General features: G+C 45.3%; 1 protein-coding gene across 2 annotated transcripts in view; it reads left to right on the plus strand.

Moving 5' to 3' along the window:
* klhl32 (kelch-like family member 32) overlaps positions 1 to 26,449 on the plus strand; it is a 288,264-nt gene that overhangs the window by 187,352 nt on the left and 74,463 nt on the right. Inside the window, exon 8 of one of the 2 annotated variants that reach the window (XM_073057514.1) lies at positions 10,835 to 11,561. In XM_073057514.1, the coding sequence (XP_072913615.1) occupies positions 10,835 to 11,561 (727 nt within the window). Of the gene's footprint in view, positions 1 to 10,834; positions 11,562 to 18,774; positions 18,860 to 26,449 lie in introns of those variants that run through there. The other variant, XM_073057516.1, reaches the window with a different exon arrangement.

Raw genomic sequence — 26,449 nt, forward strand, 5'->3', positions numbered from 1 at the left:
ACAGCCACAGGGGTGCTCTTCATACCTGATGCCCTCCCTTTCCTCTTTTGACAGTCACCCATTTATCTGTCTCCTGTAGCCTTAGGATGGCTACCTCTCTGCAGCTCCTGTCTATCACTGCTTCAGTCTCCCTAACAAGCCGAAGGCCATCGAGCTGCAGCTCCAGTTCCCTAACACAGTCTCTAAGCAGCTGCGTCTTGATTCACCTTGGGCAGATGTGGCCATCGGGGAGGCTGGGCGTCTCCAGGAATTCCCACATCTGACACCCAGAACAGAACACTCGCTCTGTGGACGTGACCCCTATTCTCTCTAGAGTTCATTCACAATAAGAAATAAGGAATGAACTTACCTACCTCCTTGCTTCTGCCTGTTCAGTCAAAGCTCTGCCTTACACTACTCCGACAATGACCGCTCCCATAATGACTGTTCCGCTAGGTGATAAACTCTCTTTCCTATAGAGACTGGGTTTTTAAAGTCCTTTGTCGGATCAGCATGGGAATGCTTCTGTCGCATCCGTGTAGTATTCTAATCAATGGCTCCCATTGAAAAACTTCCTGGTTTTTGAAGTTCTTTGTCGGACCTGTGCAGAGAGACAGAGAGACATTTACAGCTTTTTGATATTTCATTGTAAACTCAGAATGGTGGTTTGAAGTGAAATGTGATCCAGTCTCTGTCTCTGACTTCCTTCCATAATTTGATTGGCACCCTTCAGCTACCTTGCCACTGGGAGATCCTGCATTTTCAGAATCAGAATCAGGTTTATTATCGCCGGCATGGGACATGAAATTTGTTAACTTAGCAGCAGCAGCAGTTCAATGCAATACATAATATAGAAGAAAACAAGTAAATCAATTACAGTATATGTATAGATTAAAAATCATGCAAAAACAGAAATAATATATATTTTAAAAGTGAGGTAGCGTTCATGGGTTCAATGTCCATTTAGGAATCGGATGGCAGAGGGGAAGAAGCTGTTCCTGAATCGCTGAGTGTGCGTCTTCAGGCTTCTGTACCTCCTCCCTGATGGTAATAATGAAAAAAGGGCATTCCCTGGGTGCTGAGGCTCCTTAACAAAGGACACTGCCTCTCTGAGACACCGCTCCTTGAAGATGTCCTGGGTAATTTGTAGGCCAAGTCCCCAAGATGGAGCTGACTAGATTTATAACTCTCTGTGGCTACTTTTGGTCCTGTGCAGTAGGCCAGCCACTCGCCCCGCCCCCCATACCAGTGATGCAGCCTGTCAGAATGCTCTTCACTGTACATCTATAGGGTACTCTGACAGGATGGAGCATAGGTGCTCGGTGAAATGGTCTCCCACTCTACTTTGAGTTTCACCGATATACAGGAAGTCACATCGGGAACACCAGATACAGTAGATGACCACAACAGACTCACAGTTGGAGTGTTGTCTTACCTGGAAGGAGTATATGTGGCTCTGAATGGTAGTGAGGGAGCTGGTGTAGGGGCAGGTGTAGCATTGTTCTGCTTGCAAGGTGTGGTGAACTACATATACCTGTCTGGACTGCTCCTGTGGCTCCTCCCACAGACCCCCGCTGACTGCTCCTGTGGCTCCTCCCACAGACCCCCTGCTGACTGCTCCTGTGGCTCCTCCCACAGACCCCCTGCTGACTGCTCCTGTGGCTCCTCCCACAGACCCCTGCTGACTGCTCCTGTGGCTCCTCCCACAGACCCCCTGCTGACTGCTCCTGTGGCTCCTCCCACAGACCCCCTGCTGACAGCTCCTGTGGCTCCTCCCACAGACCCCCCGCTGACTGCTCCTGTGGCTCCTCCCACAGACCCCCTGCTGACTGCTCCTGTGGCTCCTCCCACAGACCCCTGCTGACTGCTCCTGTGGCTCCTCCCACAGACCCCTGCTGACTGCTCCTGTGGCTCCTCCCACAGACCCCCTGCTGACTGCTCCTGTGGCTCCTCCCACAGACCCCCGCTGACTGCTCCTGTGGCTCCTCCCACAGACCCTGCTGACTGCTCCTGTGGCTCCTCCCACAGACCCCTGCTGACTGCTCCTGTGGCTCCTCCCACAGACCCTGCTGACTGCTCCTGTGGCTCCTCCCACAGACCCTGCTGACTACCCCTGTGGCTCCTCCCACAGACCCCTGCTGACTGCTCCTGTGGCTCCTCCCACAGACCCTGCTGACTACCCCTGTGGCTCCTCCCACAGACCCCTGCTGACTGCTCCTGTGGCTCCTCCCACAGACCCTGCTGACAGCTCCTGTGGCTCCTCCCACAGACCCTGCTGACAGCTCCTGTGGCTCCTCCCACAGACCCCTGCTGACAGCTCCTGTGGCTCCTCCCACAGACCCCTGCTGACTGCTCCTGTGGCTCCTCCCACAGACCCCCGCTGACTGCTCCTGTGACTCCTCCCACAGACCCCCTGCTCCTGTGGCTCCTCCCACAGACCCCCTGCTGACTGCTCCTGTGGCTCCTCCCACAGACCCCTGCTGACTGCTCCTGTGGCTCCTCCCACAGACCCTGCTGACTGCTCCTGTGGCTCCTCCCACAGACCCTGCTGACTACCCCTGTGGCTCCTCCCACAGACCCCTGCTGACTGCTCCTGTGGCTCCTCCCACAGACCCTGCTGACTACCCCTGTGGCTCCTCCCACAGACCCCTGCTGACTGCTCCTGTGGCTCCTCCCACAGACCCTGCTGACAGCTCCTGTGGCTCCTCCCACAGACCCTGCTGACAGCTCCTGTGGCTCCTCCCACAGACCCCTGCTGACAGCTCCTGTGGCTCCTCCCACAGACCCCTGCTGACTGCTCCTGTGGCTCCTCCCACAGACCCCCGCTGACTGCTCCTGTGACTCCTCCCACAGACCCCTGCTGACTGCTCCTGTGGCTCCTCCCACAGACCCCCTGCTGACAGCTCCTGTGGCTCCTCCCACAGACCCCTGCTGACTGCTCCTGTGACTCCTCCCACAGACCCCCTGCTGACTGCTCCTGTGGCTCCTCCCACAGACCCCCTGCTGACTCCTCCCACAGACCCCTGCTGACTGCTCCTGTGGCTCCTCCCACAGACCCCCCCCCGCTGACTGCTCCTGTGGCTCCTCCCACAGACCCCCTGCTGACAGCTCCTGTGGCTCCTCCCACAGACCCCTGCTGACTGCTCCTGTGGCTCCTCCCACAGACCCCTGCTGACTGATCCTGTGGCTCCTCCCACAGACCCCCGCTGACTGCTCCTGTGGCTCCTCCCACAGACCCCCGCTGACAGCTCCTGTGGCTCCTCCCACAGACCCCTGCTGACTGCTCCTGTGGCTCCTCCCACAGACCCCTGCTGACTGCTCCTGTGGCTCCTCCCACAGACCCCCGCTGACTCCTCCCACAGACCCCTGCTGACTGCTCCTGTGGCTCCTCCCACAGACCCCCTGCTGACTGCTCCTGTGGCTCCTCCCACAGACCCCTGCTGACTGCTCCTGTGGCTCCTCCCACAGACCCCTGCTGACTCCTCCCACAGACCCCTGCTGACTGCTTCGGTGGCTCCTCCCACAGACCCCTGTATAAAGGCGATTGAGGCCTCATTCTCCAGGATGTAGTGTTGTTCATTCTTCCGGTCAATAAAAGCCGATACCTCACTTCTTACGTCTCAGAGTGAGTTATTGATGGTGCATCACAAGGATAAGTGCCAGGAGGGAGATCAGTGGGTAGGGATGAATGGACAAAGGAGTTGTGTAGGGAGTGATCCCCACAGAAAGCAGAAAGTGTGGGGGGGGACAGGGAAAGATGTTCTTGGTGGTGGGATCCCATTGGAGATGCAATGAGTTCTGGAGAATTATGTGCTGGACACAGAAGCTGATAGGGTGGTAGGTGAGGACAAGTGGGACAGGGTGACAGGAGGATGGGGTGAGGGCAGATGTGAGTGAAATGGAAGAGATATGGTTGAGGGCAATGTTAATGGTTTAAGAAGGGAAGCCTATTGCTTTGAAGGAGGACACGTCCTTTGTTCTAGAATAAAAATCCTCATCCTCAGAGCAGATGTGGTGGAAACAGAGGAATTGAGAAAAGGGGATGGCATTTTTATGAGTAACATGTTGGGAAGAGCTATAGTCCAGGTATCTGTGAGAGTCCATGGGTTTATAATAGACATCAGGAGATAAGCTGTCTCCAGAGATAGAGACAGAGATATCGAGAAAGGACAGAGTCAACAGAGAACATAGAATAGTACAGCACAGTACACGCCCTTTGGCCCACAATGTTGTGCCCACCCTTAAGCCCTGCCTCCCATATAACCCCCCACCTTAAATACCTCCATATACCTGTCTAGTAGTCTCTTAAATTTCACTAGTGTATCTGCCTCCACCACTGACTCAGGCAGTGCATTCCACGCACCAACCACTCTCTGAGTAAAAAACCTTCCTCTAATATCCCCCTTGAACTTCCCTCCCCTTACCTTAAAGCCATGTCCTCTTGTACTGAGCAGTGGTGCCCTGGGGAAGAGGTGCTGGCTGTCCACTCTGTCTATTCTTCTTAATATCTTGTATACCTCTATCATGTCTCCTCTCATCCTCCTTCTCTCCAAAGAGTAAAGTCCTAGCTCCCTTAATCTCTGATCATAATGCATACTCTCTAAACCAGGCAACATCCTGGTAAATCTCCTCTGTACCCTTTCCAATGCTTCATTAGCCTCTCTTCTTTTGCAAAACTACCTGCCCCTCCGCATATCTTCATATTCTCTGCAAACTTTGCAACAAAGCCATCAATTCCATCATCCAAATCATTGACAGAAACTGTAAAAAGAATCAGTCCGAACACAGACCCCTGTGGAACACCACTTGTCGTTGGCAGCCAATCAGAAAAGGCTCCCTTTATTCCCACTCTTTGCCTCCTATCAATCAGCCACTGCTCGTATCTTCCTGTTATGCCATGGGCTCGTAGCCCTGGTGACTCAGGCCCTCGTGACTCCTTTGCACCCTTTCAGGCTCTTTCAGGCCTCAACCTTCAGGCTTCAACCTGCAGAATCGCAGTTCTCTGGACTTCGACCTTTGGCTTTGTCTTCCGTACTCCACCAGCTTTGACCTTTGGACCTCGTCTTCTGGATTCAGATGGACCTTGATCCCTGGACTCAGATGGACTTTCAGGAGGTGGGGTGGTTTGACTTGATGGAATTACCAGCTCGGCTTTGTCTGAGCTGCATCACATGAACAGAGTCCATCAACCTCAACTTACCAGAGAAATGCTGCCTTTTTCTACTGAAATTTTACCTTTCTTGTCAAAAGTTGTTGATCTCTGCAGTTCATCATACTAAATCCTGCTCTGAAGTCCCCTCAGCTCTAGTAATTGTCCTGACTCACTGGAGAGCTGTTGTGTGTGAGAAGAGCCTCAATGATACAGCAATTAACCATAACATTTCCAAGGCATTGTACATCATTGAAGTAGCGCAGTCAGAGTAATGTCTTATAATCCGTCAGCTGCTGAAGTCTTCTGCTGAACTATGTGATGTTGTCCATGCTGCATAAAGAACATAGCACATTACAGCGCAGCACAGGGCCCTTTGACCCATGATGTTCTACTGACTCTTTAATTCTCTCTAACCCTTCACTCCCCCTGTAGCCGTCCATTCTTCTACCAGAAATCTTACAATTTCTTAAAAACTGCCAACAAATCTGCCTGTACCATCTCCCCAGTAGCACATTCAATGCACTTTGCACTCTCTGTGTAAAACCTCTGAATGTCCACCATACTTTCCTCCAATCATCTTCAAATTATGCTCCCTTGTATTAACCATTTCTGCCCTGGGAAAAAGTCTCCGGCTGTCCGTTCATTCAATGCCTCTTGGCATCCCATACACCTCTATCAATTCACTTCTCATCCTCCTTTGCTCCAAAGAGGAAAGCCGTAGATCCCTCAACCTTTCCTCATAAGATATTCTTATGGACATAGGGGCAGAATTAGGCCATTTGTTCCATTGAGTCTGCTAAAACATGGCCTCTAATCTAGGCAGCATCCTGGTAAATCTCCCCAGTGCCCTCTCTCAAGCTTCCACATCCAAATATTGGGGGAACCAGCGCTGAACACAATTCTCTGTGGTTTTATAGACCTGAAAGAATAACTGGAGTATAAAGGGTATATATAATGGGGATCTTCAGCAGATCACAAAGCTGATCGTCAAGGATCAAGGGGGAAATGTGAAGTACTTGACTGAGATTGACAGGGATACGATGGACTGAATTGGCCTTCGTGTTTTCACGAGGTTTCCATTACTCAGTGAGACTGTCACGTGTAATTGGTGCTGACGGAACTGTGTGCCAGCAAGGGCAACAGTCTCTTTAGAGGGAAAAATTGATGAGAAAATAAAGCAAAATCTACAGATTTGTCAGTGTAATAACGGGCCATTATGATGTTGCCGTTCCCCATTTGAATTCATTTCTCCCTCCCTCCTGTCACTAGAGATGACACCAGTTACATTGGAGAATGCGAGTCTACAAAGCCTAAACACAATGCCGTGAGTAGTTTACCAATCTAAAGGTAATAAATCACATCTGTCCAATATACTAATATCCTGGGGAGATCTATTAAACATTGTAGGCATTGATTTATTTTGACAAACTTTCTGTTGGTAAACAAAGGTTGATGTTCAAAGCAATTCTATGTTAATTTAATGCAATACAGGTACAGTTACGGTATATTGGCAGCAAGTTGAATGATCTATTTAAATCAGATCAAATGTTTCAATTAGATCTCCCCAAATGCAAATAGATGTCTCCACCATTTGATTTCTGAATGGACAATGAATCCATGAAATAAATATATATACTGGCTGGTGGTATAGTGGTATCGGGACTGGACTTCAAGGTGAGTGGTCACAGGTTCGAATTAGGCCAGCTCCTTATGTATCCATCTTTGCTGGGTTGCTGCTCAATGTTCCACAAGGTGCAGATGAATGAAAATAAATGATAGAGAGGGAGAGGGAGAGGGAGGGAGGGAGAGTGAGAGAGAGAGAGAGAGAGAGAGAGTGAGAGAGTGAGGTGGAGGGGGTGAGAGGGGAGAGGGGGATCAATCTCCACTTGGAGAAATCTAATTGAAACATTAGATCTGATTTAAATAGATCATGTACAATACTTTGCAGAAGTCTTAGCACATATATATAGCTAGACTTTTTGCACAGTATTGTACTGCCACCACAAAAAAAATCAAATTTCATGACATATGTGAGTGATGATAAACCTGATTCTAATATGGGTCTCTGTTGTGGACGAAGAGTGAGAAGTGGGCAGGGAGAGGGGAATCATGGTTAGGAAAAGGGGAACGGAGAGGGAAGAGAATTTGAAGCACCAGAGAGACATTCTGTAAAGATCAATAAACCAGTGACCTTGCCAGGTGTCTCAGGGCTGAGTGTGTCTGCACCTGTGCTATCCCCCGCCCCTGGCGTTCCTTCTCTGCCACCTGTCCCACGACCCTCTCGTGGCACTCCTCCCTCACCATTTCCAACTGCCTTTGCTCCTGCCAGATTTACAAACTCGCTCTCCACTGCGTGATGACAACTAGAGTGTTGTGCAAAAGTCATAGGCGCCCTAGCTATATAAATGCTGTGCCGAATGTGTACTTCCTTTAGAAATTACCTAGGGTTACCCATAGCCCTCTATTTTTCTAAGCTCCATGTACCTGTCCAGGAGTCTCTTAAAAGACCCTATCATATCTGCCTCAAACACCACTGTCGCTGGCAGCCCATTCCATGCACTCACCACTCTCTGTAAAAAAAACTTACCCCTGACATCTCCTCTGTACCTACTTCCAAGCACCTTAAAACTGTGCCCTCTTGTGTTAGCCATTTCAACTCTGAGAACAGCTTCTTCCCTCCACTTCAGATTTCTGAATTGACAATGAAGCTATGAACACTACCTCACTATCCCTACTCTCTGTTTTCACTGCTTATTTAATTTTTTTTCACACACACTCAGTGGCCACTGAATAAAGTACATCTGTACACCTGCTTGTTAATCTAATCAGCCAATCATGTAGAGGCAACTCAATGCATAAAAGCATGCAGTTATGGTCAAGGCGTTCAGTTGTTATTCTAACCAAACATCAGGATGAGGAAGAAATGTGATCTAAGTCAGTGGTTCTCAACCACCGGGCCGCAAAGCATGTGCTACCGGGCTGCGAGGAAATGATATGATTTAGCGGTATGAAGCGATATGAGTCAGCAGCGGTACTGATCCACGGCCCAGTGGTTGGGGGCCACTGATCTAAGTGACTTTTGACTGTGGAATGATTGTTGGTGCCAGATGGGGTGGTTTGAGTATCTCAGAAACTGCTGATCTGGGATTTTCACACACAGCCGTCTCTAGAGTTTATAGAGAATTATGGTGCAATAAGATGAAAAACAGTCTGTGGGTTAAAATGTCTTGTTAATGAGAGAGGTCAGAGGAGAATGGCCAGACTGGTTCAAGCTGACAGGAAGGCGACAGTAACTCAAATAACCACACATTACAACAGTGATATGCTGAAGAGCATCTCTGAAACCACAACACGTTGAACCCTTAAATGGATGAGCTGCAGCACCAGAAGACCTCAGACGTACACTCAGTGGCCACTTTATTAGGCATAGGAGTTACATAATGAAGTGGCCACTGAGTGTACGCTACAGTATATTTTATGTATTGTGCTGTTCTGCTGCGGCAAAACAACAAATTTCACAACTTACAGTAGGTCAGTGATTATTACTCTGAATTAAAAGTTATCCCATATTTGTAACAATGGCTTTAACAATATCATGCAGTACGTATCTTGTTAAAAGTACAACTATTGAACAAAGACAAACATTTCATTGTAATTGCTTGGAGAAAATATTAATATGGGCTTGAACATGGCTTTAAATTGGTTTGAACATAATGCAATACATCAGCTATTAAACACATAACAAATCTACTAATGCAATTTCTGTTCAATATTTTTTGTCATCAAAGTGAATGTTGTAATTTTGAAAAAAGTGTATGTTTTTCAATTTTGTCTTATCTGAAATCGATGTGATACACTTTTGAAGTCCCAGCAATATAATTAAACCATATACTTTAAGCCAACACACGCAAAATGCTGGAGAAACTCAGCAATTCAGGCAGCATCAATGGAGAGGAATAAACAGAGTTTCTCTGAATATTCAGATCTGCAGAATCCTTTGTGTTTACAAACTTTATATTGTTCTAATGTAACATTTTGCTTTCTTTCAACAGCAGTCGAGAATGACATACTTCAACTGATTTTGATTTTCATTAGCACTCAACATTCTGTTCTGCGGGATTTATTTGTTATCTACACTCGGTCACTTTATTAGCTTCAACTGCTCATTAATGCAGATATCTAATCAGCAAATCATGTGGCAGCAACTCAATGCATAAAAGCATGTAGGCATAGTGAAGAGGTTCAGTTCAGACTGAACATCAGAATAGGGAAGAAATGTGACTTTGTGACTTTGACCAGAAAATGATTGTTGGTTTGAGTATCTCAGAAATTGCTGATCTCCTGGGACTTTCATGCACAACGGCCTCTGAAGTTTACAGAGAATGGTGCAAAAAAATTTAAAGACATCCAGTGAGTGGTAGTTCTGCGGGCCAAAATGCCATGATAATAAGAGAGGTCAGAGGAGAATGGCCAGACTGGTTCAAACAGGAATGAACTGGGAAAGACTTTTGATAATGTGTCACATAATCAGATAGCAACACTTATTCCCCTCCATAGATGCTGCCTGAACTGCCGAGCTCCTCCAGCATTGTGCAAAAATCTGTACTAATTCAGCAAGGCCAATATTAGCATCCTGCTCTTTCAATTGTGTGTGAACTCCCGTAAAGACTTCTCAACAATGCTGCCACGAATTGCACTCACCAGCACCCAGTTTGTGTGTCTCTAGGACCACCATTCCAGCCTTGCCACTGACCACGGAGCTGTCTGCCGACCGTCACAAAGAGCGGCCGGTTTCCTCCCACATCCCAAAATGAGTATTGGAATTGGTTTATTATTGTTACGTACAGTGAGAAGCTCGTCTTGTGTACTATTCATGCAAATCATTTCCAGTGTATTGAGGAAGAACAAGGTAAAATAAAGGTAGAGTGTAGAGTGTGTCAATAAATCCAGAAATGAAACAGCCATATAAGGTGTTGCTCCCCAGACTGAGTTTATTTAGCTATTTTTTTGAGATACAGTGTGGAATAGGTCCTTCTGCCCTTTGAGCCACACTGCCCAGCAATTCCCTGATTTTATCGTAGCCTAATTGCAGGACAATGGACAATGACCAATTAACATACTAACCAGTGTGTTTTTGGACTGTGGGAGGACATTGGAGCACTCAGAGAAAACCCATGCATTCCACAGGGAGGATATACAGACCCCTTACAGACGTCAGGACTGAACTCAGAACTTTGCTGCCCCAAGCTGTAATAGTCTCATGATAACTGCTACACTACCATGTGTCCTGGATTAATGTTGGAGGGTTAGTAAAATCTACTAATCCTATCTTCAAATCTTACACTGTTATAATGTTTTCCACCTATCGCCTCCCAGCTTCTCATTTCATCTCCCCTCTCCCACCCACTTAGTTTCACCCATCACCTTCCCCACCCCCCTCACGTTCTTACCCTGGCTTCTCCCCCTTTCGCTTCCAGTCTTGATGAAGGGTCCCGGCCCAAAGTGTCAACTGTTTACTCTTTTCCATACACAAGTTGCCTGACCTGCTGAGTTCCGTCAGCATTTTGCGTGCGTGTTGTTCTGGATTTCGAGCACCTACAGAATCTACTGCGTTAAACTGTTACAATTATTGACTGTTAACAAGCTGTTGGGACACACGTTGCTCTGAAAGACTGATGGGCCTGTTTTGTTTTCTGTTGTCAGCTGGCAGTGAAATGGCTGGAACACGGCTGCCGATATCAGTACATGGGTGAACTATTGCAATATGTACGCTTTGGCTTAATGGATGTTGACACACTTCATGCAGTGGCTCTGACTCACCCTTTGGTTCAGGCCAGTGAAACAGCCACAGCCTTCATTAACGAGTCGTTGGCGTACCACCAGAGTATCTATGCACAGCCCATTTGGCAAACCATCAGGACAAGGCCCCGCTTTCAGTCGGAGACCCTCTACATCATCGGTGGCAAGAAACGCGAGATCTGCAAAGTGAGAGACTTGCGGTATTTTAACCCCGTGGACCAGGAGAACGTTCACATCGCCGGGGTTTCCAACTGGAGCGAGCTGTCCCCCATGCCCGTGGGAAGAAGTCACCACTGCGTGGCCGTCATGGGAGACTTCCTGTTTGTGGCGGGCGGGGAGGTGGAGCACACGACGGGCCGCACCTGTGCAGTCAGGACCGCCTGTCGTTATGACCCACGTAGCAACACCTGGACTGAGATTGCTCCCATGAAGAACTGCCGCGAGCATTTTGTACTCGGTACCTTGGATGAATACCTGTATGCAGTGGGCGGAAGGAATGAACTGCGGCAGGTGTTGCCCACGGTGGAGAGGTACTGTACAAAGAAGAACAAGTGGTCGTTTGTACAACCATTTGATAGATCACTGTCCTGCCATGCAGGGTGTACAGCGGATGGATTTCTGTGGATATCAGGTAAGGAAAACACTTTCAGCATTAATCTTCTCTAGTATGCTTGTTCCATGCAGGAGTGATTTTGATAAAAGTTCTCTAAAACTTGGAAAATATTCTGAAGTGGTTAATGGAATAGGTGCTGATATATTTTCCTCCACTAATCTAGAACAGGTAAACTAAAACCACTGTCACTCGTTATGTCTCCTTCTCTCTTCTCTTCCAGGAACTTTGCAGAATTGGTACTGTTTTATTGTTGTCACATGTACCGACACCCCAAGTTGTAAAAGCTTCACACTAACAGGTCAATAACTCTACTGGGTGTTTTTTATAGACCACCCAATAGTAACAAGGATATCGAGGAGCAGATAGGGAGACAAATTCAGGGAATGTGTAATAATAGCAGGGTTATCGTGGTGGGAGATTTTAATTTCCCAAATATTAATTGGTATCTCCCTAGAGCAAGGGGTTTAGATGGGGTGGAGTTTGTTAGGTGTGTTCAAGAAGGTTTCCTGACACAATATGTAGATAAGCCTACAAGAGGAGAGGCTGTACTTGATCTGGCATTGGGAAATGAACCTGGTCAGGTGTCATGTCTCTCAGTGGGAGTGCATTTTGGAGATGGTGATCACAATTCCATCTCCTTTACCATAGCATTGGGGAGGGATAGGAACAGACAAGTTTGGAAAGCGTTTAATTGGAGTAAGGGGAAATATGAGGCTGTCAAACAGGAGCTTGGAAGCATAAATTGGGAACAGATGTTCTCAGGGAAATCTATGGCAGAAATGTGGCAAATGTTCAGGGGATATTTACGTGGGGTTCTGCATAGGAATGCTCCAATGAGACATGGAAAGGAAGGGATAAATTTGTCCTGGTGAGGAAGATAAAGAACGGTAGGGTGAAGGAACTATGGGTGACAAGTGAGGTAGAATATCTAGTCGGGTGGAAGAAGGCAGCATACATGAGGTTCAGGAAGCAAGGATCAGATGGGTCTATTGAGGAATATAGGGCAGCAAGAAAGGAGCTTAAGAAGGGGCTGAGAAGAGCAAGAAGGGGGCATGAGAAGGCCTTGGCGAGTAGGGTAAGGGAAAACCCCAAGGCATTCTTCAATTATGTGAAAAACAAAAGGATGACAGGTGTGAAGGTAGGACCAATTAGAGATAAAGGTGGGAAGATGTGCCTGGAGGCTGTGGAAGTGAGCGAGGTCCTCAATGAATACTTCTCTTCAGTATTCACCAATGAGAGGGAACTTGATGACAGTGGGAACAATATGAGTGAGGTTGATGTTCTGGAGCATGTTGATATTAAGGGAGAGGAGGTGTTCGAGTTGTTGAAATACATTAGGACGGATAAGTCCCCGGGGCCTGATGGAATACTCCCCAGGCTGCTCCACGAGGTGAGGGAAGAGATTTCTGAGCCACTGGCTAGGATCTTTATGTCCTCGTTGTCAATGGGAATGGTACCGGAGGATTGGAGGGAGGCGAACATTGTCCCCTTGTTCAAAAAATGTAGTAGGGATAGTCCAGGTAATTATAGACCAGTGAGCCTTACGTCTGTGTTGGGAAAGCTGTTGGAAAAGATTCTTAGAGATAGGATCTATGGGCATTTAGAGAATCATGGTCTGATCAGGGACAGTCAGCATGGCTTTGTGAAGGGCAGATCGTGTCCAACAAGCCTGATAGAGTTCTTTGAGGAGGTGACCAGGCATATAGACGAGGGTAGTGCAGTGGATGTGATCTACATGGATTTTAGTAAGGCATTTGACAAGGTTCCACACTGTAGGCTTATTCAGAAAGTCAGAAGGCATGGGATCCAGGGAAGTTTGGCCAGGTGGATTCAGATTTGGCTTGCCTGCAGAAGGCAGAGGGTTGTGGTGGAGGGAGTACATTCGGATTGGAGGGTTGTGACTAGTGGTGTCCCACAAGGATCTGTTCTGGGACCTCTACTTTTCATGATTTTTATTAACGACCTGGATGTGGAGGTAGAAGGGTGGGTTGGTAAATTTGCAGACAACACAAAGGTTGATGGTGTTGTAGATAGTGTAGAGGATTGTCGAAGATTGCAGACAGACATTGATAGGATGCAGAAGTGGGCTGAGAAGTGGCAGATGGAGTTCAACCCGGAGAAGTGTGAGGTGGTACACTTTGGAAGGACAAACTCTAAGGCAGAGTACAAAAGAAATGGCAGGATACGTGGTAGTGTGGAGGAGCAGAGGGATTTTGGGGTACATGTCCACAGATCCCTGAAAGTTGCCTCACAGGTAGATAGGGTAGTTAAGAAAGCTTATGGGGTGTTGGCTTTCATAAGTCGAGGGATAGAGTTTAAGAGTCGCGATGTAATGATGCAGCTCTATAAAACTCTGGTTAGGCCACACTTGGAGTACTGTGTCCAGTTCTGGTCGCCCCAGTATAGGAAGGATGTGGAAGCATTGGAAAGGGTACAGAGGAGATTTACCAGGATGCTGCCTGATTTAGAGAGTATGGATTATGATCAGAGATTAAGGGAGCTAGGGCTTTACTTTTTGGAGAGAAGGAAGATGAGATGAGACATGATAAAGGTGTACAAGATAGTAAGAGGAATAGACAGAGTGGACAGCCAGCGCCTCTTCCCCCGGGCACCACTGCTCAGTACAAGAGGACATGGCTTTAAGGTAAGGGGAAGGAAGTTCAAGGGGGATATTAGAGGAAGGTTTTTCACTCAGAGAGTGGTTGGTGCGTGGAATGCACTGCCTGAGTCAGTGGTGGAGGCAGATACACTAGTGAAGTTTAAGAGACTAATAGACAGGTATATGGAGGAATATAAGGTGGGGGATTATATGGGAGGCAGGGTTTGAGGGTCGGCACAACATTGTGGGCCGAAGGGCCTGTAATGTGCTGTACTGTTCTATGTTCTATGTGCAGGGACGATGTTGTACAAAGGCTCATATTCTGCATGACCAGTGGTCTGCCTCAGGGATCTGTTCTGGGACCCCACCTCCTCGTGATTTTTGTAAATGACCTGGATGAGGAAATGGAGAGATGGGTTAGCAAGTTTGCTGGTGACACAAAGGTTGGAGGTGTTGTGGATTGTGTGGAGGGCTGTCAGAGGTTACAGCAGGACATTGATAGGATGTAAAACTGGGCTGAGAAGTGGCAGATGGAGTTCAACCCAGATAAGTGTGAGGTGGTTCATTTTGGTAGGTCAAATATGATGGCAGAATATAGTATTAATGGTAAGACTCTTGGCAGTGTGGAGGATCAGAGGGATCTTGGGGTCCGAGTCCATAGGATGCTCAAAGCAGCTGTGCAGGTTGACTCAGTGGTTAAAAAGGCATACGGTGTATTGGCCTTCATCAATCATGGGTCTGAGTTTAGAAGCTGAGAGGTAATGTTGCAGCTATATTGGACCCTGGTCAGACCCCACTTGGAGTACTGTGCTCAGTTCTGGTCGCCTCACTACAGGAAGGATGTAGAAACTATAGAAAGGATGCAGAGGAGATTTACAAGGATGTTGCCTGGATTGGGGAGCATGCCTTATGGTTGAGTAAACTCGGCCTTTTCTCCTGGGAGTGACGGAGGATGAGAGGTGACCTGATAGAGGTGTATAAGATGATGAGAGGCATTGATCATGTGGATAGTCAGAGGCTTTTTCCCAGGGCTGAAATGACTGACACGAGAGGGCACAGTTTTAAGGTGCTTGGATGTAGGTACAGAGGAGATGTCAGGGGCAAGTTTTTTTACGCAGAGAGTGGTGAGTCCGTCGAATGGGCTGCCAGCAAAGGTGGTGCAGGCGGATATGATAGGGTCTTTTAAGAGACTCCTGCATAGGTACATGGAGCTCAGAATAATGGAGGGCTATGGGTAACCCTAGGTAACTTCTAATGTAAGGATATGTTCGGCACAGCTTTGTGGGCTGAAGGGCCGGTATTGTTCTGTAGGATTTCTGTGTTTTAAACCACTACATTACTGTGCAGCCTCATGCACCCTTCTCATCCTGAATCTCAAGAATTAGAAACATAGAAAACTTACAGCACAATACAGGCCCTTTGGTCCTCAAAGTTGTGCCAAACATGTCCCTACCTTAGAAATTACTAGGCTTGCCCATAGCCCTCTATTTTTCTAAGCTCCATGTACCTATCCAAAAGTCTCTTAAATGACCCTATTGTATCCACCTCCATCACCATTGCCGGCAGCCCATTCCATGAACTCACCACTCTCTGAGTGAAAACTTACCCCTGACATCTCCTCTGTACCTACTCCCCAGCACCTTAAACCTGTGTCCTCTTGTGGCAACCATTTCAGCCCTGGGAAAAAGCCTCTGACTATCCACATGATCAATGCCTCTCATTATCTTGTACACCTCTATCAGGTCACCTCTCATCCTGCATTGCTCCAAGGAGAAAAGTCCGAGTTCACTCAACCTGTTCTCATAAGGCATGGTCCCCAATCCAGGCAACATCCTTGTAAATCTCCTCTGCACCCTTTCTATGGCTTCCACATCCTTCCTGTAGTGAGGCGACCAGAACTGAGCACAGTACTCCAAGTGGGGTCTGACCAGGGTCCTATATAGCTGTAACATTACCTCTTGGTTCCCAAATTCAATTCTATGATTGATGAAGGCCAATATACCGTATGCCTTCTTAACCATAGAGTCAACCTGCGCAGTTGCTTTGAGCGCTGTATGGACTTAGACCCCAAGATCCCTCTGATCCTCCACACTGCCAAGAGTCTTACCTTTAATACTATATTCTGCTACTTCTCAGCCCAGTTTTGTAACCTATCAATGTCCCACTGTAACCTCTGACAGCCCTCCACACTGTCCACAACACCTCCAACCTTTGTGTCATCAGCAGACTTAGTAACCCATCCCTCCATTTCCTTATCCAGGTCATTTATAAACATCACGAAGAGTAAGGGTCCCAAAACAGATCCCTGAGGCACTCCACTGGTGACCGACCTCCATGGATTATTGTTGTCAGATAAACAGTGAGAAGGTCGTCTTGCAAACTGTTCATACAGATCAAATCCAGTCAGCATTCTAGTAAATCTGCTCTGCACCCATTTTAGGTGAAGATAAAGATCATTGTCAGGTCAGCTTTGTTGATCGACGCTCCTAAACTGTGGAACTCAATACCTAAAACTATAAGAGATTAACACTTTGTCCACACTTTTAAACGGCAGCTCATAACCTATTTATTTAACCTTGCTTTTAGCTAACATCATTTTGTCTTTTATTTTCATGTTTATTTTTATTTTTATTTTCTTGTTTGCACTTCATCCCATTGTAAAGCACGTTGAACTACATCATCTGTATAAAAAATCAGGTATAAGTACTAAGTGCATGCTGCTATGAAGAATCCATTTGGTACACTTCTCTTCGTAGACTGAAGTTTTGAGTATAAGAGTTGTAATTTCATGTTAGACTATAAGACCATAATACAAGGGAGTAGAATTAGGCTATTCAGCCCATCGAGTCTGCTCCACCATTACATCATGCCTGATCCTGGATCCCACTCAACCCCATACACCTGTCTTCACACCATATCCTTTGATGCCCTGACCGAGCAGGAAATGATCAACTTCCACCTTAAATATACCCATGGACTTGGCCTCCACTGCAGTCTGTGGCAGAGCATTCCACAGATTCACTACTCTCCGCCTAAAAAAATTCCTTCTTACCTCTGTTCTGAAGGGTCAGCTCTCAATTTTGAGGCTGTGCCCTCTAGTTCTGGATACCCTCTCCATAGGAAACATCCTCTCCACATCCACCCTATCTAGTCCTTTCAACATTCGGTAAGATTCAGTGAAATCCCCCACATTCTTCGAAATGTGGTGCAGCGGTACAAAACATTGGTTAGACTGTAAGTACAGTCTGATCAGCACACTACAGGAAGAATGTGTTAACAATAGAGAGCATGCAGAGGAGATTCACCAAGGCATCGTCTGAATGGAGAGCAGTCATTTTGTGCCAACTTTTTACTCAACTCGAAGATCATTCTCTCCGACATAACACTGCATTTTTCTTTCATATGTGTGCCTGTCTAAGAGTTTCTTGGAATAGGAACTGTTTTAAGTTCCTATTTTCTAATGGAACATAATGTATATCCCTAATGTATATGCCTCTGCCACCACCCTGTGCAAAATCCTACCTCTGAACCCCCCCCCCATACCTTCCTCCAATCACCTTACAATTGTGCCCCTTGTGTTATCCGTTTACCCCTGGGACAAAGTCTCTGGCTGTCCACTCTATCTATGCTGCTTACCAAATTGTACACCCCTATCAAGTCACCTATCATCCTCCTTCGCTCCAAAGAGAAAAGCCCTGAACAATCATGGTCATGGAACACAGCCCACAATGAATGATGGAAAAAGGGACTTTGGGGCACTGCTTTATGATTTAGTTCAGTCCTAATCTCGTATGTAAAACTTGGACAAAGTAAGCTAAATAAAAATGAAGGGTAGATTGGGAAACTATATTAGAAGGGCTTCTTCCCCTTCCTTCCCAGTCCTCATGAAGGGTCTCAGCCCAAAACATTGACTGTTTATTCCTCTCCACAGAGGCTGCCTGACCTCTGAGTTCCTCCATCATTTTGTGTGAGTTGCTTTGGATCTCCAGCACCTGCAGAATCTCTTCAGTTGATGATTAATATATATAATAGAATACAAGAAATGATGAACATTTAAAAAAAAAATTCATAACTCTGAGGAAAGTTGATGGGATGGAAGTGTGGCTAATCAAGGCTGTTGAAACTGGTGTGAGATTAAAACATTGGCTAAGGGTATACAGCCCAAGGACTGGAAGGGTTTTGGAATTGGGGAAAGAACCACAGCAAATAGACAGTGAGAGAAAACAGGAAGAGATTTAACCAACGGGAGGTACTGTAAAAGTGATTATAGAAGCATCAATTGGAATGAGTAAAAATAATTTAAGAATTGAATTATTTCAAGATTTTTTGTCATTTCCAGTACACAAGTGTAAAGGAGAACAAAATAATCATTCCTCCATGTCTGATGCAGCACAGAACAAAACATAATATGATAAGGAACACAAAAATAATTTTAAAAAAGATATAAATATAGAAGATAGCTTATATACACTGATAGATTGTATGTCCACAAAGTGACACTAGGCACAGGCGTTTCTGTACATAAGGTGACTGACAGGAAATGATAAAGTGGTGGCGTTTGGGGGTGTGGAGGAGTGGGTTTGTGGGTGGAGGTGTTGATCAACATTACTGCTTGGGGAAAGTAACTGTTTTTCAGTCTGCTGGTCTTGGTGTGGATGCTACATAGCCTCCTCCCTGACAGGAATGGAACGAACCCTTATTTCATTCTCCATTCTCAGTAAGTATTCCCTAGACCTCTAGGGCATGGCTCTTCAAGTACACAGTCAGCTGTTTTTTTTTAAATGCGATGAGGATTTCTACCTCAACACCACATTCTTTGCTAAATAAATATTCATCTCAATTTCAGTGCCTTTAAAGTGCAAAGTACATGTATGCCACCGTGTACAACCCTGATTCATTTTCTCTTGGGCATATTCAGTAAATCAGCAATAGAATTATAACCATAATATAATCATTGAAAGACTGCTCAAACTTGGGCATTCAACTAACGTGCAAAAGACAACAGATTGTGCAAATACAAAGAGAAAGAATCGGAATCAGGTTTAATATCATTGGCATATGACATTAAATTTGTTGTTTTGCAGCAGCAGTATATTGCAATACATAATAAAAACTGTAAATTACAGTAAGAAGTATATCTGTATATTAAAATTGTTAAATAAATGGTGCAAAAAGAGAAAAAAAGTAGTGAGGTAGTGTTCATGGGTTCAATGTCCATTCAGAAATATGATAGCAGAGGGGAAGAAGCTGTTCCTGAATCACTGAGTGTGTGCCTTCATGTTCCTGTACCTCCTCCCTGATGGTAGAAATGAAAATGCTACATGTCCTGGGTGATGGGGATTCATACTGAGGGATGCCCGCATTTTTGAGGCATCACTCCTTGAAGGTGTCCTGGTTGCTGGGGAGGCTAGTGCCCATGATGGAGTTGAATGAGTTTACAAGTTTATGCACCTTATTTCAATCCTGTGCAGTGACCACCCCTCCCCTCACAAGACCAGACAGTGGTGAAGCCAGTTAGAATGCTGTCCGTAGTACATCTGTAGAAATTTGTAACTGTCTTTGGTGACATACCAAACTTCCTGAAATTCTCAATGAAATATAGCCAGTGTCATTCCCCTCTTTGTAACTATATCAATATATTGGATGTTAACACCCAGGAACTTGAAATTGATCATTCTTTCCACTTCAGATCTCTCAGTGAGGACTGGTGTGTGCTCTCTATTCTTACCCATTCTGCAGTCTGCAATCAGCTCTGGTTTTACTGCTGTTCAGTGCAAGATTGTTGCTGCAACACCAATCAACCAGCTGATCCATCTTGCTCCTGTATGCCTTCACATCACTGTCTGAAATTCTGCCAGCAATAGTTGTGTTGTCAGCAAATTAATAGATGACATAGTCATGGGTGTAGTGAGAGTAGAGCAGTGGGCTAAGCACACATCCTTGAGGTGCACCGGTGTTGATTGTCAATGAGGTGGAGGTATTATTACCAATCTGTACGGATTGTGGTCTTGTGAGGAAGCTGGGGATCCAGTTGCAGAAGGAGGTACAGAGGGCCAGGTTTTGGAACTTTATGATCAGAACTGTAGGAATGATTGTGTTAAGCTCTGAGCTGCAGTCAGTAAACAGCAGCTTGACGTAAGCATTATTATTGTCCAGGTGATCCAAGGCTGTATGGAGAACCAATGAGATTGCATGTACTCTATATATTGTAGTGAAAGGCAAATTGCTGTGGGTCTAGTTCCTTATTGAGACTGGAGTTAATTCTCCCCATAACCAAACTCTCAAAGCACGTCATCACCATAGATGAGAGCGCTAGTGGACAATAGTCGTTAAGACCATGAAACCATAGGACCATAAGGTATAGGAGCAGAATTAGGCCATTTGATCTATTGAGCCTGCTCTGCCATTTCATCATGGCTGATGCAATTTTCTTCTCAGCCCCCATCTCCTGCCTTCTCTCCGTATCCCTTCATGTCCTGACCAATCAAGAATATATCAACCTCTGCCTGAAATATACATAAATATCCACAGTTGGCTGTGGCAATGAATTTCACAGATTCACTGCCCTCTGGCTAAAGAAATTCCTCCTCATTTCCATTCTAAAAGGATAGCTCTGTATTCTGAGGCTGTGTTCTCTGGTCTTAGACTCTCTCGCCATAAGAAACATCCAGTCAACATTCACTCTGTCAAGTGTTTTCACCATTCGATAGGCTTCAATGAGGTCACCCCTCATTCTTCCGAATTCTAGTGAATACAGACCCATAGCCATCACATGACAAGCCATTCAATCCTGGAATCACTTTCATTGTGTTTAATGTCAGAGAAATATACATTCTGAAACACACACAGATGTGTGTGGAACGCAGCAGGCCAGGTAGGAAGAAGTACAGTCAACGTTTCGGGCTGAGATCCTTTGTCAGGATTAACTGAAAGAAGAGATAGTAAGAGATTTGAAAGTGGGAGGGGTGGGGTGAAGTTAAGAGCTGGAAAGGTGATTGGCAAAAGGGATACAGAGCTGGAGAAGGGAAAGGATCATGGGACGGGAGGCCTAGGGAGAAAGAAAGGGGGAAGGAAACACCAGAGGGAGATGGAGAACAGGCAAGAACAGGCTCTCCTCTCCCTAATAAGGGAAGAAGCGGTGTCCATGTTTCACGGCAAGAGGGGAGCCATAAGAAACAACTCACTGATTTATGATGTTAAAAGTCTGTTGCACCGCTTTTTCCGAGCTCTGTGCCCAGAAGCTCAGGTCTCTAGACACACAGCCAGCAGCCAAACCTCTGCTCCCGATGTTCTGTGTACTCCCGCGATGCCTCGGTCAGGGGCATCAGCCTGTGTCCAGAACCACAAAAATCCAGCACCCTGAAGGTGCGCTAGTCTTCCAGGCTGCGTCCTTGGGGTATCGAAAAGAGGCCAGTCATGAGGCCCTGAGAGCGGGTCTCATTCCCACAAAGGACTTGTCATCAGAGTGTAACTCCAGGTCAGGGTCTTCAAAAAGAACCTTGAAGAGGAAAAAAAGAGATATCAAAGATAGAAATAGAGCTGTTTCTGAAGATGCAAGCAATGGAGTCACCGATTAGCATCATCTTGACTTTACTCTGTGTAAATTCGTGAGCCTTTTTAAAATTTACTCCAGTTTCAGCTCATCCTTTCTAAGATAAGTGGCTGAAAACTGTTCACAATGCTCTAAGTGAGACCTCACCAGTGCCTCATAAAGCCTCAGCATCACATCCTTGCTCTTATATACTAGTCCTCTTGAAATGAGTGCTAACATCACATTTGTGTTCCTTAACATAGATAGATAGATAGATAGATAGATAGATAGATAGATACATTATTCATCCCCATGGGGAAATTCAACTTTTTTCCAATGTCCCATACACTTGTTGTAGCAAAACTAATTACATACAATACTTAACTCAGTAAAAAATATATGCATCTAAATCACTATCTCAAAAAGCATTAATAATAGCTTTTAAAAAGTTCTTAAGTCCTGGCGGTAGAATTGTAAAGCCTAATGGCATTGGGGAGTATTGACCTCTTCATCCTGTCTGAGGAGCATTGCATCGATAGTAACCTGTCGCTGAAACTGCTTCTCTGTCTCTGGATGGTGCTATGTAGAGGATGTTCAGAGTTATCCATAATTGACCGTAGCCTACTCAGCACCCTTCGCTCAGCTACCGATGTTAAACTCTCCAGTACTTTGCCCACGACAGAGCCCGCCTTCCTTACCAGCTTATTAAGACTCAACCTGCATAGATAACCTTTAAGGAATCTTGCACAAGGACTCCCAAGTCCCTTTGCACCTCAGACTTCTGTATTTTCTCGACATTCAGAAAATAGTCAACCCCTTCATTTCTTTGACCAAACTGCATGAGCACACACATCCCGACACTGTATTCCATCTGCCAATTCTTTGCCCATTCTCCTGATCTGCCTAAGTCTCTCTACTTCCCCAGATCTATTTGTCCCTCAACTAACCTTTGTAACGTCTGCAAACTTTGCAACAAAGCCATCAATTCCATCATCCAAATCATTGACATAAAATGTAAAAAGAATCAGTCCCAACACACCAACACAGACCCCTGTGAAACACCACTAGTGACTGGCAGCCAGCCAGAAAAGGCTCCCTTTATTCCCACTCTTTGCCCCCTGCCAATCAGCCTCGGCTTTATCTATACTAGAATCTTTCCTGTAATACCATGGTTGAGCAGCCTCCATGCGTGGTACCTGTCAAAGGCCTTCTGAAAATCCAAGTACACAATACCAACCAATTCTCCTTTGTCTACTCTGCTTGTTATTTCTTCAAAGATTTGCAACAGATTTGTCAGGCAAGTTTTTCCCTTGAGGAAACCATGCTGATTACAGCCTATTTTATTATGTGACTCCAAGAACCCCTGAAACCACATCCTTAACAATCGACTCCAACATTTTCCCCAACCACTGAGGTCAGACTAACTGGCTTATAGTTTCCATTCTTCTGCCTCTCTCCCTTCTTGAAGAGTGGAGTGACATTTGCAATTTCCCATTCTTCTGGAACCATTCCAGAATCTAGTGACAACACACACAAAATGCTGGTGGAACACAGCAGGCCAGGCAGCATCTATAAGGAGAAGCACTGTTGATGTTTCGGGCCAAGACCCTTCATCAGGTACAATATCCTCTCTAACCTCTCTTTCACATTTTATGTAACTGAAGAAACTTTTGGTGTCTTCATGATATTATTGGCTATCTTAATTTCATATTCCATCTTTACATTCTTAATGACTTTTTTCATTGCCTTCTGTTGGTATTTGAAAGCTTCCCAATCCTCTAACTTCCACTAATTTTTGCTCTGTTATATGCCTTCTCTTTGGCTTTTATGTTGACTTTGATTTCTCTTGTTAGCCACGGCTGTGTCATCTTTCCTTTGGAATACTTCTTCCTTATCGAGATGTATGTACCCTGTACCTTCCGAGTTGCTTCCAGAAATTCCAGCCATTGCTGCTCTGCCATCATTCCTGCCAGTGTTCTTTTCCAATCAATTCTGGCTAATTCTATCTCATGTCTCTGTAATTCCCTTTACTCCACAGCAATACTGATACATCTGACTTTAGCTTCTCCTTCTCAAATTTTAGGGTAAATGTGATCATATTCTGATCACTTACCCCAGATGGTTCTTTTACCTTAAGCTCTCTAATCAATTCTGGTTCATTGCACAACACCCAATCTCAAAAAGCTGATCACCTAGTGGGCTCAACCACAAGCTGCACTAAAAAGCCATCTAGGCATTTTAGAAATTCCCTCGCTTGGAATCTAGCACCAACCTGATTTTTCCGATCTACCTGTTTATTGAAATCCCCCTAACTACATTAATATTGCCCTTTTGACATGCATCTTCTGTCTCCTATTGTAATTTGTAGACCATATCCTTACTACCGTTTGATGGTCTGTACATAATTCCCATTAGGGTCTTTTTACCCTTGCAGTTCCTTAGCTCTATCCACAATTATCTGACCCTATGTCACCATTTTTCAAGCAAGATTTCCCTTTACAAAAACCATGCTGACTTTGACTTATTTTATCATTAGTCTCCAAGCACCCCAAAACCTCGTCCTTAATTATAGACTCCAACGCTTTCCCAGCCGCTGAGGTTAGGCTAACTGGCCTATAATTTCCTCTCTTTTTCTTCCTCCCTTCTTAAAGAGTGGAGTGACATTTGCAATCTTCCATTCCTCCAGGACCATGCCAGAATCAAGTGATTCTTGAAAGATCATGACCAATAAATTTGTTATCTCTTCAGCAACCTCTTTCTGGACTCTGGGATGTAGTCAGTCTGGTCCAGGTGAGTTATCCACCATAAGATCTTTCAATTTGCCTAGCTCATTTTCTCTTGTAATTGCGATGACATTCACTCCTGCACCCTGACACGCAGGGACCTCTGGCCCATTGCTGGTGTCATCCACAGTAAAGACTGAAGCAAAGTACCTATTAAGTTCATTTGCTATTTCTTTGTTCCCCATTACTACCTCACCAGCATCATTTTCCAGTGGTCCAATGTCAACTCTCACCTCCCTTTTATTCTTTATATAACTGAAAAACTTTTAGTATCCTGCTATATGTTATTGGCTAGTTTGCCCTCATATTTCATCCTTTCCCTTATAGCTTTTCTTAGTTGCCTTTTCTTGGATTTTAAAGGCCTCCCAATCACTCAGCTTCCCATCTACTTTTGCTACCTTATATGCCCTTTCCTTGGCTTTTATGCAGTCCTTAACTTCCCTTGTCAGCCTTGGTAGTCTACCCTTGCCATTGGAGAATTTATTCTTCTGTGGGACATATTGATCCTGTGCCTTGTGAACTATCCCAGAAACTTCAGCCATCTCTGTTCTGCCACAATCCTCCGCAGTATCCTCCTCCAATCCACCTGGGCAAGCTCCCCTCTCACAACTCTGTTATCCCCTTTATTCCATTGTCATATTGATACATGCGACTTATGCTTCCCTGTCTCAAATTCCAGTACCTAATTAGGCTCTGAAAACCTGTGCCAACCAACTAGTGGGAGTATTCAAGGACATTTTCAACCCCTCACTACTACGGGAAGTTCCCACTTGCTTCAAAAAGGGAAAAGTTATACCAGTGCCTAAGAAGAATAATGTGGGCTGTCTGAATGACCATCGCCCGGTAGCACTAACATCGACAGTGATGAAATGCTTTGAGAGGTTGGTCATGACTAGACTGAACTCCTGCCTCAGCAAGGACCTGGACCCATTGCAATTTGTCTATCGCCACAATAGGTCAAAGGCAGACGCAATCTCAATGGCTCTTCACATGGCTTTAGGCCACCTGTACAACACAAACACCTACGTTATGATGCTGTTCATCAACTATAGCTCAACCATCATTCCCACAATCCTGATTGATAAGTTACAGAACCTGGGCCTCTGTACCTCCCTCTGTAATTGGGTCCTTGAATTCCTAATCGGAAGACCACAGTCTGTGCGGATTGGTGATAACATATCCTCTTCGCTGACGATCAACACTGCTCTTCTCTGTATATACACATGACTATGTGGCTAGGCATAGCTCAAATACTATTTATAAATTTTCTGATGATATTACCATTGTTGATAGAATCTTAGGTGGTGACAAGAGGGCGTACAGGAGTGAGATATGCCAACTAGTGGAGTGGTGCTGCAGCAACAACCTGGCACTCAACGTCAGTAAGCTGATTGTGGACTTCAGGAAGTGTAAGACGAAGGAACACATACCAATCCTCATAGAGGAATCCAAAGTGGAGAGAGTGAGCAGTTTCAAGTTACTGGGTGTCAAGATCTCTGAGGACTTGAAAAAAAAGACTCCAAAAAAAAAAGAAAGAGGTACAGAAGCCTGAAGGCACACACTCAACAATTCAGGAACAGCTTCTTCCCCTCTCCATATGATTTCCTAAATGGATATTGAACCCATGAACACAACCTCAATACTTTTCTTTTTATTTCAGTTTTTGCACTACTTATTATAATTTAAATATTTAATATACATATATATACTTGTAATTCAGTTTTTTTCTATAGTTTGTATTGTATTGCATTGTACTGCTGCCGCAAAGTTAACAAATTTCACGATATATGCTGGTGATATTAAACCTGATTCTGACTCTGAAAAAAAAAGATCTCTGAGGACCTAATCTGGTCTCGACATATCGATGCAGTTAAAAAGAAGGCAACACAGCGACTATACATTATTAGGAGTTTTAGGAGATTTGGCATATCAACAAATACGCTCAAAAACTTCTATATTTGTACCGTGGAGAGCATTCTGACAGGCTGCATCA

The sequence above is a fragment of the Hemitrygon akajei genome, chromosome 9, assembly GCF_048418815.1.
Source record: "Hemitrygon akajei chromosome 9, sHemAka1.3, whole genome shotgun sequence".
Taxonomy (NCBI): domain Eukaryota; kingdom Metazoa; phylum Chordata; class Chondrichthyes; order Myliobatiformes; family Dasyatidae; genus Hemitrygon; species Hemitrygon akajei.